A 14,548-nucleotide genomic window follows, 5' to 3' on the forward strand; every position below is an offset into this window, starting at 1 on the left:
TCTGAGAAAAATAACTTTTATTGCATTTTAATTTCTCAATCTCCTTCCTTCTCTCGAAAGATAAAAGTTGTAACATAAAGTCATGACATTTAAGATGAAGAGAAGCTTGGGGGAAACGGAATCACAATTCAGCAGGCAGAGGATGGGGAAATCAAAGTATTTAATATGGCTTGGAGCTGAAAGTAATTGATCTGCGCTTCCGATCATCTTTGTTATTGCCACATTCCATTGATTTTCATTAGGTGAAGATAAAAACATGTCTTTAAAATGCATGTACAATAGCTTTAAGCCGTTACTGTACACATTGTGCAACTCATCTGAATGCAATTGAACACATGAACTTAATAGAATATATATTTATGTACAGTATATACACAAACAGAATCTTGTGGTAATACCCCTGAATGTTATCATTTAAACAAGAATCATTTTGGTAACAGGAGGAAATCTATGAAGGTGGCAGAGCTGCCCATTTCTGACATCTAAATCAATATAATTTCCAGCTGACTTACATACAAATGAAACTGTGGTCCTGTACAAACTTTACATTACAGGGAAACAGTTTATTTTAATAAAAACTATTTACATATTTGAGTGCTTGGTTTTTGCAATAGAGATTATGTGAACACAGAAAATTATATGGTAGGCAGGTTTACTGTAAAATTTTTCTATTTGTTCTTTTTTTTTGTGCAAATTCCAAATCTCTCTTTTTGTGTCATTATCTGCCTCTATTTGCCTTGTATTACTGCTGCTGCTTTTTTTTAGTACTCTGAGAAGGCTGGGTGACTTTGCTTCTCGGTACAGGAAGAAGAGATTTAACTCTTGAACCACCCAGCTCTGTCTTTGATTTGCTGCTTTCTACAGTTCGACTGCTGCTGAGAGGACGGATTCCATCCTATGGATAAAAGAAAGCATTTTTGTTCAAATAATGATTGTAGGCAGAGCTGGAAACAACCAACCAACCCTCCACCCTCACAGAACCTCTGTCATTTACAGTCTCTTGCAGATGAACACGACAGTGTCTGACTGCTTGGTCAAACGATGGCTTTTTTTTTCCTTCTGTGATGGAAATACCATAAACATATTAAAATACCAAAAAGTGAGATTTTTTTGCATTAGCATTCAAAAACCTTAAATATCATTCTCAGACATCTCAATTTTAGGAGGCATGTCTTATATTGTTAGCAGGAATTTTAAAAGGAAAAAGAAACGACTAGGAAAATTTTACAATTTAGATCAAATTATGCAATCATCATTACTATAGAAGCTCTGGTTTGGATTGTCTGAACTGAATGTTCAGAGAAACACTCAAAAACTGTACATCTAAATGTGCATCTTCAATACTAAAATTGCTGCCATTCAGTGGAGTCTGTCTTCTGGATTTTCAGTAAAATTACAGGGAATGTTTTTAACATTTTAAATATTTGAATACGAAGAAAGATGATGATAAATATGTCATCTTAGCTAACTTGCTTTTTTAATGCCTAGGTGCACAAGTTAAACTATTTTCAGGGCTACTTCATTGATGATCCTTGGGGTCCCTTCCAACCCAAGCCATTCTATGATTCATTGTACCTGCAGAGAATAGGCAGAGTGCTTCCAGAAAACAATTTATTGCCATCAGACAAAGTGCCTGCATTGACCTCTAGAGGAACCCAATGCCTACTGAGAGAACATAGAGAACAGACTCTGTACTGGTTAAGGTTAATTGAGCTGTATGCTCAAAGGATCTCTCACTGTTTAGGAAAGAAAAGGAATTTATCATTAAAAAAAATATATAGTGGGTGTATTTTATAATAAACATGTCTAGAAACCACAAATGATTATTTTCCTTTTCTGAAAAGAAAAAAAGTTAGTGGATCTGTTCTATCTTCCAGCAGTATTCAATGCCCCTTCCCCTGTGGAACTGCCCTTCAGTTAGTAAAGTTTGTTCAAATTTAGAGTACCTTTTCCCAGAAGCACCAACTTTGCAACAACGGGCTTATTTTGATCTCTCCTAAATAATATGCCAAGACAGCTGTACAGCAACAGATAGCTAGGTAGTAATCACTGGTAATCACTGCAGAAGATGGTTTAAAAACAAACCGCGACCCAGCAATTTTATATTAAGAATTTCAAAAAGTTTTCAGCTTTTGCAAACTTACTAAATAGCTTTAATTGTTAAAAAAAAAAAAATAATCAAATGAAGCCAGGGCTTACAAAGCTGAAGGAATGTTAAGGATTCTTGGCCTAGGTAGATGGCTTTATATAAACACGAAAACTGTGAAATAAATACATCCATTGTTTAATGAACCTTTAATTTCCATTAAGACACATGGAGAAAGCCTGGCATGGTGTGCCACCAAGTTTCCTAAGAATGGTGACAGTTAATTCTTGCAATAAACAGGGCACTGGAACACTGATTCTTGGGATCCAATCAAGAACTCAGATTTTAGAGACCTGAAATACAGCCACCTTCCCTACCCTGCTATAAAAGTCTGACCCACCTTTTGTTTCATTGCTTTGCTTGGGTTAGTACCACTTGCTGAAAATACAGGACTGTTCTGAGAGTTACTGAACATCAGTAGCGCATCCTTAGAATCTGCAATCTAAAACAAGAGAAGAAAAAGGTGAAGATTTATTCACAGCAGAAATCACGTTTCTGTTTTGTACGTTTTGGAGTCTTGACTTGATGATCCCGTAGTTCCCGTTTGGTGTTATGCACAAACACCCAGGGAGTTTAACCAGCTCCAAGGATTTACAGAAAGGAATGAGCGCGTTCTCCTTCTCCCATCACGTTTCTTTCCTGATATTTTCCATCGAAACTTGTGAGCATGCAGAAACAGATTCAATATGATCAGCTTTCTGATCTCACTGAAACCTTGATATTTTGATCTGGGGTGAGCTGCCCGATTCACTCTGCAACTGCAAAAGAACTCAATCCCGTCACAACAGAGACGGCAGGACATACAGTGAAAGAGCAAATTAGAAAGCTGAGGTACTTATTTTGGTGGCAGCCCCGAATTACCTCATGCAAGGCAAACATGCAACAGCATCCTCACTTCTGTGAGCTCTACTAGGCAGCCGGGGAATTAACAACAGAAATTACAATCATGGATGGTTCCACCCATGATGAGGAAACTGAACAAAAGACAGTGACATCTATCTCCTTCCTCATTTAACCCACATTTCCTTGAATTGTCAACAACCAGCAATTGCATCTTAAATGCTATTGAACACAATTTTCAGTTCATTGCCATTTCTTTAGCACATCCCATATTGTCAAGTGCTGATAGTAAATCCCTGCTGACTAAGGATTATCTGACCAGCGTGGGCCATGGAACTCACACAAATATTGTAAGTTTTAAACTAAAAATAATAAAATCAATCAAAGAACAAAAAAATCCCACAACCAAATAATAGTAAACTCCTGAAACCAACAAAAAAACTTCACGAAAGATGTAATTAAATAGGTTGAAAAATCTTCCCAAACATACTTTTCTTAATGAAAGTGTGGTTATTTCCTAAGAACAAGCAGCTTGCTTAGTAAGGTAAAACTAATGGAACTGCTGTTCAAGGAGAATCTAGAGGATACAATGGACAGCCTGAGTCGAAAACAGGCTTGGACTGGAGAAGAATGGCTGCTCTGTATTTCAAAATACATGGATCAACTACTGCAGTGAGAACACTGCCAGCAGGGAAACCTGGAAAAGAGCATACAGACACAGCTACAGGGAGCTCTGGAAGCTTTTGCTATGGAAGGAAAGGTAAGATCCATGGTTCTACGCTCTGCTCCAAAAAGCCTTCCATAGACACTTAAAACTCCTATCCCAAATTTGGGAGTCTTTCAAGCCTCTTTCCTATTTTTGTAGGAAAAGAATACTGTCAATCCATTCTTTCTTGTGTGGGGCAGCAAAACTGAATTTTGCTACACAGCAGATGAGCTTAAAACCAGTTCTCTGATGCCTAATGGGATTACAAGAAACAAAACATGAAGTGCCTATGAGGAAATCCTTTCTGGGTCTTTTAAGACTGTAAAAAAAGTTTCCCAGACAAAGATGAACAGTAATGCAGAGAATGCTACTGTCTCTAGTACTTATGAACTAATAAATTTTAGCCTCTAACGCAAAGACCTCTAGGATTCAAGACAGTGAGGCTGTAATTTTAAATAACATATAGTAAACCAGAACAGTCTTCCTCAAATGTACAATTTCTTAGTTGACTTAGGATTATTGCCAAATAACTTCATAATTTTCTTCAGTTCTTGAACTGACGTGTAAAAAATTTATTTTAACCATTTAGCAAACAGCTGCATATACTAATGATGTAAATTATTTAAGAACCGTGTGTTTACCTTGCTTATATCAGGCTCAGATTTGCTGGAGCACATACTTTGAAGTTCCTGCACAAGATCTACTTCATCATCAGAACCAAGGGACAGCCTTTGCTCTAGATTCAATGTTCTCAATTGGTCTTTCTCTGAAGATCTAGTGAAAAAACAACAGCAGGAACAACAACAACACAAACCGAGAGGGAAAACAATAAAAATTAAGCCATTGAGCAGAGTTTTAAAATAAATGCTAAACAAAACTGAAAAATAGAAATTTCTTGCCAAATATTTTAAAAACCACCAATGGAACAAAATATCTCTGTAGCAGGAACAGTTGTAAATATTTGCTTTATCTCAATAAACATCATTTCTATTCAAATTATTCTCTCCATTCTGAAATTTTAACAAAGGACTCTTTTAACTCTTTTAACCTCTGCGTTCAAAGACTCCTCTTTTTTCAATGGAGCAATCAATTTTATTCTCATCTCTTTTTTGGACTTAATTCCAAGCACCTAGACTTTTAAAAGGTCAACATACTGGAAACACAAAGAATTCTACATTGTTTGTGCCTGTGAACGTGTGAACGTGGTGGAATCAAGCTTTCAGATGGAAGTAAAATCTCAGGTACAGCTCCCTATCACCCTATTATCCCCATTCATACCCTTCTATTGAGAAACTCAGTATTAATTGGACTGTATGAATTAAATGCATGTACGAAACTCCACATTTCCATTCAGTAAGCAGAAGAGCTAAAGGTGAGGAGTTTTTTTTTCGTCATAATGCCATGTGAAAAAAGCCTAAGGTTGGCTTGTTATGGCAGAGCATTTGTTACGTAATATTCTTAAGTCATAGGCTGTTCTGTTACATAAAAAGAACATAAAGAGGTGCAAGGTTTGAATTACAGAAACGGATTCTAAAATTACACGGAAGTATGCAAGTTTTATTTTCTCTCAACATGAATTTGAAAAGCATTCTTTTCTTCAGATGTAAAACCACCACATCACCACACACAACTTCTTCAGCTATTCATTTGAACGTGCAGGGTAAGAACACAATTTCAACATCCTTATTGTTTTCTAAGTGTTACACATGCCATGGATGCCATGCCACTTACTTAGTGGCAAGAGAAGCTCTTTTCTTACAGTTCGGTTGCAACATGGTCTTAGATTTTATACCTGCAGAAAAAAGAGGTTGGCTTATTAGTGGATTATTATGTTTGTTAAATTCTGCATTATTAAATGTGTAATAAATGGGGAAAAGTGTAGCTAATTACTGGCTTCTTACATCAATAGAGTCTTCTAAAGATTGTAATACTTTCCTTGACATATGTTAGAGTAGCTGTGGGGCCATATGGAAAAGCTAAGATGGCAGTGATGCCCAATGCTTTTGTGGAATAGAAAATAAGAGTTCATGGTGTGAGGCACTTGATCCACACCTACTGGTTCTCTCAAACAGAAGCCACTCATTAGTGAGAAAAGATTTAACTTCATTAAAAATAACAACAACACAACCTGCCCTTACTTGGAATAGGAAAAGCACAGAAATGAAAGGCTACTCTAACTAAAAATAATTTTTTATTTTTTTGGACAATTATTAACTTGCTTTCAAAAATATCCAAAGTACATTCAACCATCCTACTCCAGGTTTTTGAGTTCTTCGAATCCTCTTAGAGGGAATAGATTTACTCACAAGTGAACTAAAAAGCAGAACTGGAACGTTAGGTTTGCAGTTCAGCTAAAGCAGACTTCTTTCAGAAGAAGAGCTGAGTTCAGTTTAACATTGAAAAGTACTTTACATCAGTACTGCAGACTTATATAAAAGTAATTGAGGCTAGAATCTTACTGTTTATAAAATGGGGGAGGGAAAGCTTCTCAGAAAGCAAAATAAATAATTTGTTTTTGTCCTCTACAAGTTTTCCTGTTTTTTTCCTTCCAGATAGATGTGTACTCATACAGGAACAAATACTGCATCTATATACAGCCAGATGACAGGTGTTCATAATAACTGCTTGTTAGATGGCTTCTGATCTTGAGGTGAAAAGACATTTCAGAAGTGTCAGCTACTAATATAATTTTCACATGTATACATAAAAACAAAACAAAACCCCAAAGCATTCTGTATGTGTTGTAAATCAGATTGAAGAGCTGGAGGAAACAATCAAGTCATGAAGTCTTCTCACATCTAGGAGAGAGGAAGATCACTGTAGGCAGTGTGATGTGAAACCACTGCTCTATCTCCCATCATCAGAGCAGAGGCCTGCCTCACTGCCAGGCAACAGGAAGGGCATTAGAACAAACTAGAGAAGAATTAGGATACTTCATAGCCACAAAGAAACAACTTGGAGAAAAGGTGAATACATTTTTAAGCCAGTGAACAAAACCATAAGTGCTATTTAATAGAAAATTGTTTTGTTATGTGGAAAAAAGTTACCTAGTTTATACCCCACACTCTTTTCCTCCACAGTTCAAAGCAGAAAACTTTACCTTCGCTACTTATATCCTGCTTGTTCCACGACTGGGAGGATAAGTGGCCTGTCTTTTTGCGAGGACTTGTGCTCACTTTTCTCCAAGAAGCATTCTCTCCTCTTTTCTTACTACAGTTTTTGTAGCTCGAAACCATGGATAAGGGAAAATTTCCACCCTTAAAATCTGCTATGTAATTATCTAACTCTGAAACAAGAATAGAACACCGTTAGAAAGAACCAAGCGTTGCAAAGAGCGTTTCTTTGCCTGCTACATACATCCCTGTTAGCTTTTAACAACATGCCCCCCCTCATTACCAAAATTAAGTTTCATGGACATTTTATAAAAGGAACCAAACATTTGAAAGCTTCACTTTGGCAGCGTATAGCTGCTTGCTTTCCACACTGCTCACACTTACCTGTTCTGGGTAGAGGACAGCCATGCAAAACGGCTTTGTTTAGCAAGATACTGAGAGCAGCTTTAACAACAGCCTGTTGACCTTGGCTAGGATTTTTTTTGGCTATTGTTTGCCCTGGTACAGACGGTCTTTTCACAGAGGCTCTGGAGAGTATTGCTTCTTGAACTCTGGGAGCTATCACAACGTTCCATAACTTGGACATCCACCTGTAGATGATACACAAACAATCCTTTAACCTCAGAGAAAATGAAGAAAACTCCAGATTTGATATTTCAGGTAATGTATCAGATTTTGTGCTTTCAGGAAGCTCATGTATTTTGAACGTTATATTCCATATCAGCAAGGTACTGATTTGATTAGGGAAATTTCATTTATTTGCTTTATATTTAAATGCTTGACCAAGTTTTTTTTTCACATTCTTTGGCAAACTATTCACAATCTGATGCTTTTCCTCCTGCAAATACCAATGCAAAATATCCTTTTTGTGCATAAGCTTAAGGCTGCAGGGCTTAAAGAACATCCCAGAAAGATGTGCAAGCACCAGAAACACCTGTCCCATCAACAACAAAACCTTTCACCTTTGCCACTGCATGGAGAAGTTTCCATGTTTGCAGGTGTTCACTCATAGCCTATTTGCTGCCAGGGTAGCAAAAAGAAGCTATTCAGTCATGATTGCATCCTTTCCAGTACTCTTCCATTTCCAAGCTTGTCCAGCTTACAAGACCTTTCTATTCATACAGCTGCATCTCTCTCACTCTTGTTTTGTTTATTTGATCTATGGCGAAACGCATTTCCAGGATGCTGTGGATTTTCCAAATTGTCTGGTTTAGAGACTGGGTCTGATTACAAAAAATTGATGAGATAGGATATGGTTCTTGTGACATTTTAGCTTAAGAAAGAAATATTACACCCTTATAGCACAGAAGTGAAGGAAAAAAAAGGGTATTAGGAAATAAATAAATGATAGTTGTCACAGCTTACGGTTCTCAAGGGAAAATGGCTAGGAGCATCAGCAGTAAGGCACATCTCACATCTATAATAATCTTTTAAAAATCAAATTCTTTTTTTTTTTTTTTAGACTGCATGAATCATTTCCTATATATTTTTTGGTTAGTTATGAAACATAAGACCTATAATTTGTGACATATAGCCGTGCAACAAAGCGCAGAGATAAGACTGATAAAAGTTGTATTACTCAGCAAAATAACTGTCACCGTTAATAAAATAAGATGTATAATACATATTTAAGATTTTCCTGGAAGCCAGCATGTTATAGACACCATTCCATGTGTCTAGAGTTTGCTTTTAGCAGCTGACTTGAGGAAGTAAACACCAGTACATGTAACTGCTGAACTATAAGCAGAAGGTGAGAGGTGAAGTTATGTAAACTTAGTTCAGCTCATTTAATCTAACAGTTGACTGTTGATGGGCTGTAGAATGTTATTCTGTCTTAAATTATATTCCCACCATGTTTAAATTCAGTCCTATGTTTGGTTTTCATTTGTGCACATCTTGATCAACTCCCCAGTGCTTTGATACAACTGATATTTTGGAAAGATCTAGCATCCTCCACCCCTGAAAATAAGCTGTGAAAAGAATCTCTTTCCTGTTGGAATATCATCATTAATTCTCTAGATCAAAAACAAGGGAAATAAAGTTGCCAAAATTTTCCTCAGTTGTTCAGCCTATGCTCCAAAACACATGAAATATGTGAACCAGCACACAGCACGAAACAATTTCCCTCTTCCCAGCTGCTGGTTTTACCACTTACCCCGTGCTAACAGCCAGCTCAGAACAAATTCAATTTCTAGATAGCTGTCTACTATGTTAATATATTGAAGTGAATCAGTGAAGCTTTAACAAATGCAAAAAGCAGCAGAATAGCAGTGCAGAGGAGGGGCGAGGGGACAGGAGTGGCTAATAGACTGAACTGACACCTACCACTGAGTTGCTAATTACATTTATTTATTTCTAGTTACATGACTTTACTGTTAGGCGTTGTGCAGCTAAATTAGAAGTGGCTAGTGAGCACTCACTGCAGCTGCACTTTTTAATTATCACAGAATCACAGAGTGGCCTGGGTTGAAAGGGACCTCAAGGATCATGAATCTCCAGCCCCCAAACCACAGGCAGGACCATCACCCTCCACATCCAATACTAGACCAAGCTGCCCAGGGCCCCTTGAACACCTCCATGGATGGGGCATCCACAACCTCTCTGGGCAGCCTGTTCCAGCACCTCACCACTCTCATTGCAAAGAACTTCACCTGACATCCAACCTAAATCTTCTCTCCTTGATTTTTAAAACATTTCCCATTTTCCTGCTATTATCTACCCTTTCAAAGAGTTGAAATTGATAATAATTGATTATTAGCAAACAAAAACTGTGTTAAAATGAAGAGTCAGGTAACATGTCACCTCTGTAAAAGACATTAAAGGGATTAGTTAACTTTCACTAACTTCCACTTAAATACTTCCAAGAATGTTGAGTCAGATGATTTTGGGGAGAAAAATAATTACTACATTTGTAATAAGTATGTAGGTGGCACTGAACAGTGTTAAACAGGAAACAGGAATCTTACTTCACTGTTGCTTGGCCATGCCCTGGCACCACTGGACAAGAGAAGAAATGTTTTGGCCCCATAAGAGCTTCAGGCGCTCCGAGACGAGATAAGCAAGAGTTCAGCTGGTGCCAAACGGCGAGAATCCAGTCTATGATCTTGCACACAGGATCACATGGAGGAGGTAGTTTGCCTCTGAACTGCAGGAAGAGAAAGAAAAGTTGACACAACTTTAGATCTCTGCTGCAAACACTTCCTTTGAACACCACAGGAAAACTTGCCTGGTCCCCCCCAACCTTTTTTTCCCCTCTCCTGTCATGAAAGTCAAGTGCAGACAATAACTGCTCAAACTTGCTTATGGAGTATACTGAAATCTTGTTATATTCTGATTTCCCCAACTATGTCTCCTTATCAACGAGCTGACATGCTTCTATTCTCATGTAGGAAACAAAGAAACAAATTCGAGTGCACTTTATTTTATATGACATTAAAGATTAGAGATACAAGAGGCATCTACCATATGCAATATATATAATAAAAGTTGGGTATAAAAAAGAATACACCATCCAACCAAACAGGAATGCCTGATCCAGGCACGTACTCAGCAGATTTCTAACTTGGTCTTATCTTTAGTACTAATAAGGAATTTTCCTTGGTAAAAGAAAAATCTTTTTTTTCCCAAAAAAATCTTTTAGCTCATGTAAGTCCAAAGTAGTCCTCATCATACTAGTCCTGGGATTATATTCTGGAACAGTTTGAATTGGAGGAAGCTTTAAAAGATGCAGTATTAGACGGCACTGAAGCCAGAGCTCCTTGAACAGCTCCCACAGAATCTACAGCTGAAGAGTTTAATGTTAATAGAGAAAAACACTTAAACTGTTCCCATGTATCCAAATGAAACAAGGAGAAAAAGAACTTTTCATCTGAGAACATTAACATTAAGGTATAAAGTAGCTATTAGAATACAGAGCATGGACCTTTAAAACAGTCTTAAAAATAGTTCTAAAAACAAATTAATCCACTTTGGTTTTTTTTTGTTTGTTTTTTGTTTTTTTCCTTAAAATAGTCACCATCAGAATACATGCTTTGGAGAAGAAACCTTAATGAGACTGCTATCCAAATTCTGCTAGTCAGAGGTACAAACTTCTCACATTGTTTGTCTTTATTCTATGAGACTAAGGACTGCTTTTAGCATAAACAAAATAGTCTGAAGATGACATGGCACACGATGCTGTCATCATTCTGGTAAGTAAAGCAGTTTGGTAGAGGAATTTTGATCCAAGCCATGTCTGTGACCAAGTCAGAGCACCACTGCTCCTGCAATTATCTGCTTTAGTGTATTACTTGGCCTTGTGCTCAGTTGAGGACAAGTCCTTCTCTCTGATCTCAAATGATCTAGAATCACAGTGCTCCTGTCCTCAGATTAGGCTTCGATCCCACTTTAGACCTTCTCCAGTGTAGGCTGTATTCTCAAGCTTTTCTCCTCAAGTGCATGGAGAATTCTGATATGCACTCATATTGCACCATCCTCTGGTCCATATCTCATTTCAACACTACCGTGTGTTTGCAAGACAGCAATTTCAACCATCCCACCTCCTTGCCCACACGCAATTGCTACTTGCTGTCATTCTTTGCAAGGAGTCTGGAAACCATTCAGACCCTCAGCCAGACAATGACTCACCATTTCTGCCTACCACATCAGTGCAGACATAAAGATTTAACACTTGCAGAATAAAAGTAAACATGAGAAAAAAGAACCTGAAAAAAATGTAATCCAAGTAATTTGTTAAGAGTTTAATTGATACATTCCACCTTATATTTCCATTATATTTCTCCATTTATATTCTGTACCCCTGCTTCCGGTAATCAAAGAATATTTAGGACTGTTTTAAAACTTTCTCATTATCACCACTGAAATTTCATCTTTTCAATCTCTCCAAGTCAGTAAGCTCTTATAGATGAGAACTGTGGCACAGGGTGAAAAGGATGACATCTCCAAGGATAACCAAGATACGTACAGCTGTAAACTCAACTGACACTGGTTCTGCTGTCCCAGATCAGGACTCTTCACTACTGACAGTTTTTTCTATTCCTAGAACAATTTCCCTTTTTAAGTCAGTCCAAAACTCTGCTGCCAAGATTATCTTCCTTTGCAGCTGTTCTGATTAAACTTCCCCTCCCACTCTCTAACACTGCCTGACTGTCTGCAATAGCTGCTATCACACAGGAATGTTTTTTTTTTTTTTTTCCAAATAACATTCAAAATTACTGTTCTGCTTTTGGCCACATCTATCTTTTCATTTCCTATCCCCCATTTATTTATTCATTTTAAAACAGGCTTCCATCTTTAATTCTCTTTTGGACTTTGTTGCAACTTCAGCAGGCCTACTGGCTCAAAATGACCTCCCAAATGATGTTTTTCACCTTTCTTTCCTACTGAACTGCTTATTAAAACTCTTTTAGCTGCATAAAGCTTACACAATACACACAGAGCATATAACTATCTTATTTGTGATGTACAAAATAATTCCTTGAGAAAGGGATTTTACATTTGCTGAACAGATTCTTACTTATCATACTCACACAAAAGAAGAAAAAAAGCAATTAAGCATATTTCATACAAGAGATAAGCAACTATAAGCAGTATCATTATTGCAGCCAACCAATGCCATGCAACCAGAGACACACACCTTCCTATATTAAAGTCAAGCACAACAATTACAGATATTGCATATATTCCTGTAAATAAATGTGTTTTTACTTTGGTTTGGCTTTTTCCCTGAAACAATTCAGTTATCTGATCAACTTTTGACATTACCACTGTACATATTTCAGACTTGGTGAAGAACAAAATCAGAGAAGCTGATTCTAGTTCTGCTTACCTTGTTTATAACCTTTCTTCTTAAAAACTTCTGAAGCAAGCCACACATTGGTTCTCCATCCCACCTAAGCTGAACCCAACGGAAGTGCTGCTGGACTAGCAGGTCAGATCCATGAAGATGACACTTGGCGATTGTCCCCAGTAAAAAGCAGTTCTCATGAAAGTAAAAGGCACCAGAAGCTCCATTTGCTAAAAGTGAACCATTACAAATTTTACTGAAACACTCAAATGTTTCTTCATGTCATATAAAAGCAAGAAGCAGTGACTTTATTTGAAAGAAAAAAATGACACGACATATAAATTACACTTAAAATTTAACATGGTGTATTTAACCAGTTGTATTTTTCAATAGAAGAAGAAAAAAATCAGAACAAACTATATTTTTCTTTTCTAAATTCCCCGTTTTTCACGTATTATAATACAACGGATCTGCAATAAAAACATTTATTCAACTCAAGTTCTTTAAATACCTCTTTGAATAGTGCAAGAGTTTTCTGAACTACGGTTCTCAAGAGGCGCCAGGAAATCTCCAAGTAATTCACATAAAGATACTCTCTCCAGATTTTCTAAAATCACAATGGTTGTCTTGCTCACAGGAGGCTGTTTAACTGGAACCAGACAAGCTGAAATATAAAAAGCTCATGAATGCCTACTTACCAAGAAGTTATTTATGTACACAGCTTCTACAGATACTCACACAAAGTAATTGTTTTTCCAATTTTTTCCCTGTTAACAAGTTCAGAGGAAGCTGTACAGTGTTCAAAATTAGATGTATGAAAACAATGGAAAGAATCTCGGACAGTAATAAAAAAATGAAAGCCATATTAAAAAAAGAACACCAAAATTCATATATAGGAAAGATTTCCACAAATAAACTGCAAAATAGCAAAGATATCTGGGAACATTTATTTCAATTGCTACTGGTTCATCCTAAACTTTTAACATCTACTCTTCATTCCATGTAGTGATAAATGGATACAGAATATTCTGGAATATTCCACATTCGTAGGAAACTTAATCGTTCTGAAAGATTAACTGCTTGTTTGCTACTTTTCTCTCTTCAGAAGATCCACCAGTATCTCTAAGAATCATCTAAATAATCAGAGACAGTTTGAGGCACAATTACAAACAATAGCACCTGAATCTAATAAGCATTATAATGATACATTATTTCAGATTTCAATTTTGCTCCTGACTTCAAAGGCGTACATTGAAATCTAAACAAGGAACATGTTGAGTAATAGCTCAAAATCAGAATGGGTAGCAGTTGTAACAATTTGTGAAATGACAAAAAAAAAAAAGTGCAAAAGTCAGAGGAGACCATAATCTTCATCATGATACACAAAGCACAGCACACAGAAAGTCTGAAAAAAAAATGGGTCCATTAAATTATGCATTCTCAGCTTGTTTTGTTTAGGCAAAAACAAACTCTGACAGAGGACAAAAATGCACTCCAAATACATGCTAGACATACATTTGTTGTAAATATGACCAAGGGGAAAGTTACTAAAAACAAGCAAGCACAAAAGAAATCAAGAGAGCAAACAGATACAAACTGGACTTTACAACTCAGGCTGCCATTCAGATTGGGAAAAAAAAATAATAGGAGAAAGGTGCAAAGGGGTAAATGCAGATACAAAGCTGAGATTAGCTTTCAAACAGGCAAACCGTATTTGAGCCAAAGATATTTTGAACAGTGTTAAAGAGAAAAAAAGCATCATCATATCAGCCTTCAGGTTCTTATATTAATGATCTCTGCGTAATATATTATGCTATATATTACATTTTATTCTCTGTCATTTTATCTACAGCATGTATTGCTAGATATTATTATTATATACTATATTATTACTGTATGGTTGATACTAAGCCAAAATATCTATTCTCACTGACGCTTTCATTTGTCTAATCTGAATT

General features: G+C 36.7%; 1 protein-coding gene across 6 annotated transcripts in view; it reads right to left on the bottom strand.

Annotated features, from left to right (window-relative positions):
* The window catches only part of CTTNBP2 (cortactin binding protein 2), a 123,999-nt gene continuing 109,451 nt past the window's right edge, over positions 1-14,548 (bottom strand). For all 6 annotated transcript variants that reach the window (XM_052667910.1, XM_052667913.1, XM_052667911.1 and 3 more), the window contains 9 exons: positions 13,102-13,254; positions 12,633-12,820; positions 9,772-9,950; positions 7,190-7,395; positions 6,793-6,978; positions 5,424-5,484; positions 4,334-4,466; positions 2,487-2,588; positions 1-895 (listed from right to left, as the gene is read on the bottom strand). In XM_052667910.1, coding sequence (XP_052523870.1) covers positions 743-895; positions 2,487-2,588; positions 4,334-4,466; positions 5,424-5,484; positions 6,793-6,978; positions 7,190-7,395; positions 9,772-9,950; positions 12,633-12,820; positions 13,102-13,254 — 1,361 coding nt within the window. In that variant the 3' untranslated portion in view covers positions 1-742. The remainder of the gene's footprint in view (positions 896-2,486; positions 2,589-4,333; positions 4,467-5,423; positions 5,485-6,792; positions 6,979-7,189; positions 7,396-9,771; positions 9,951-12,632; positions 12,821-13,101; positions 13,255-14,548) is intronic.

Source organism: Tympanuchus pallidicinctus, unplaced genomic scaffold (genome assembly GCF_026119805.1).
Source record: "Tympanuchus pallidicinctus isolate F22 unplaced genomic scaffold, pur_lepc_1.0 scaffold8, whole genome shotgun sequence".
In the NCBI taxonomy this organism is placed as follows: domain Eukaryota; kingdom Metazoa; phylum Chordata; class Aves; order Galliformes; family Phasianidae; genus Tympanuchus; species Tympanuchus pallidicinctus.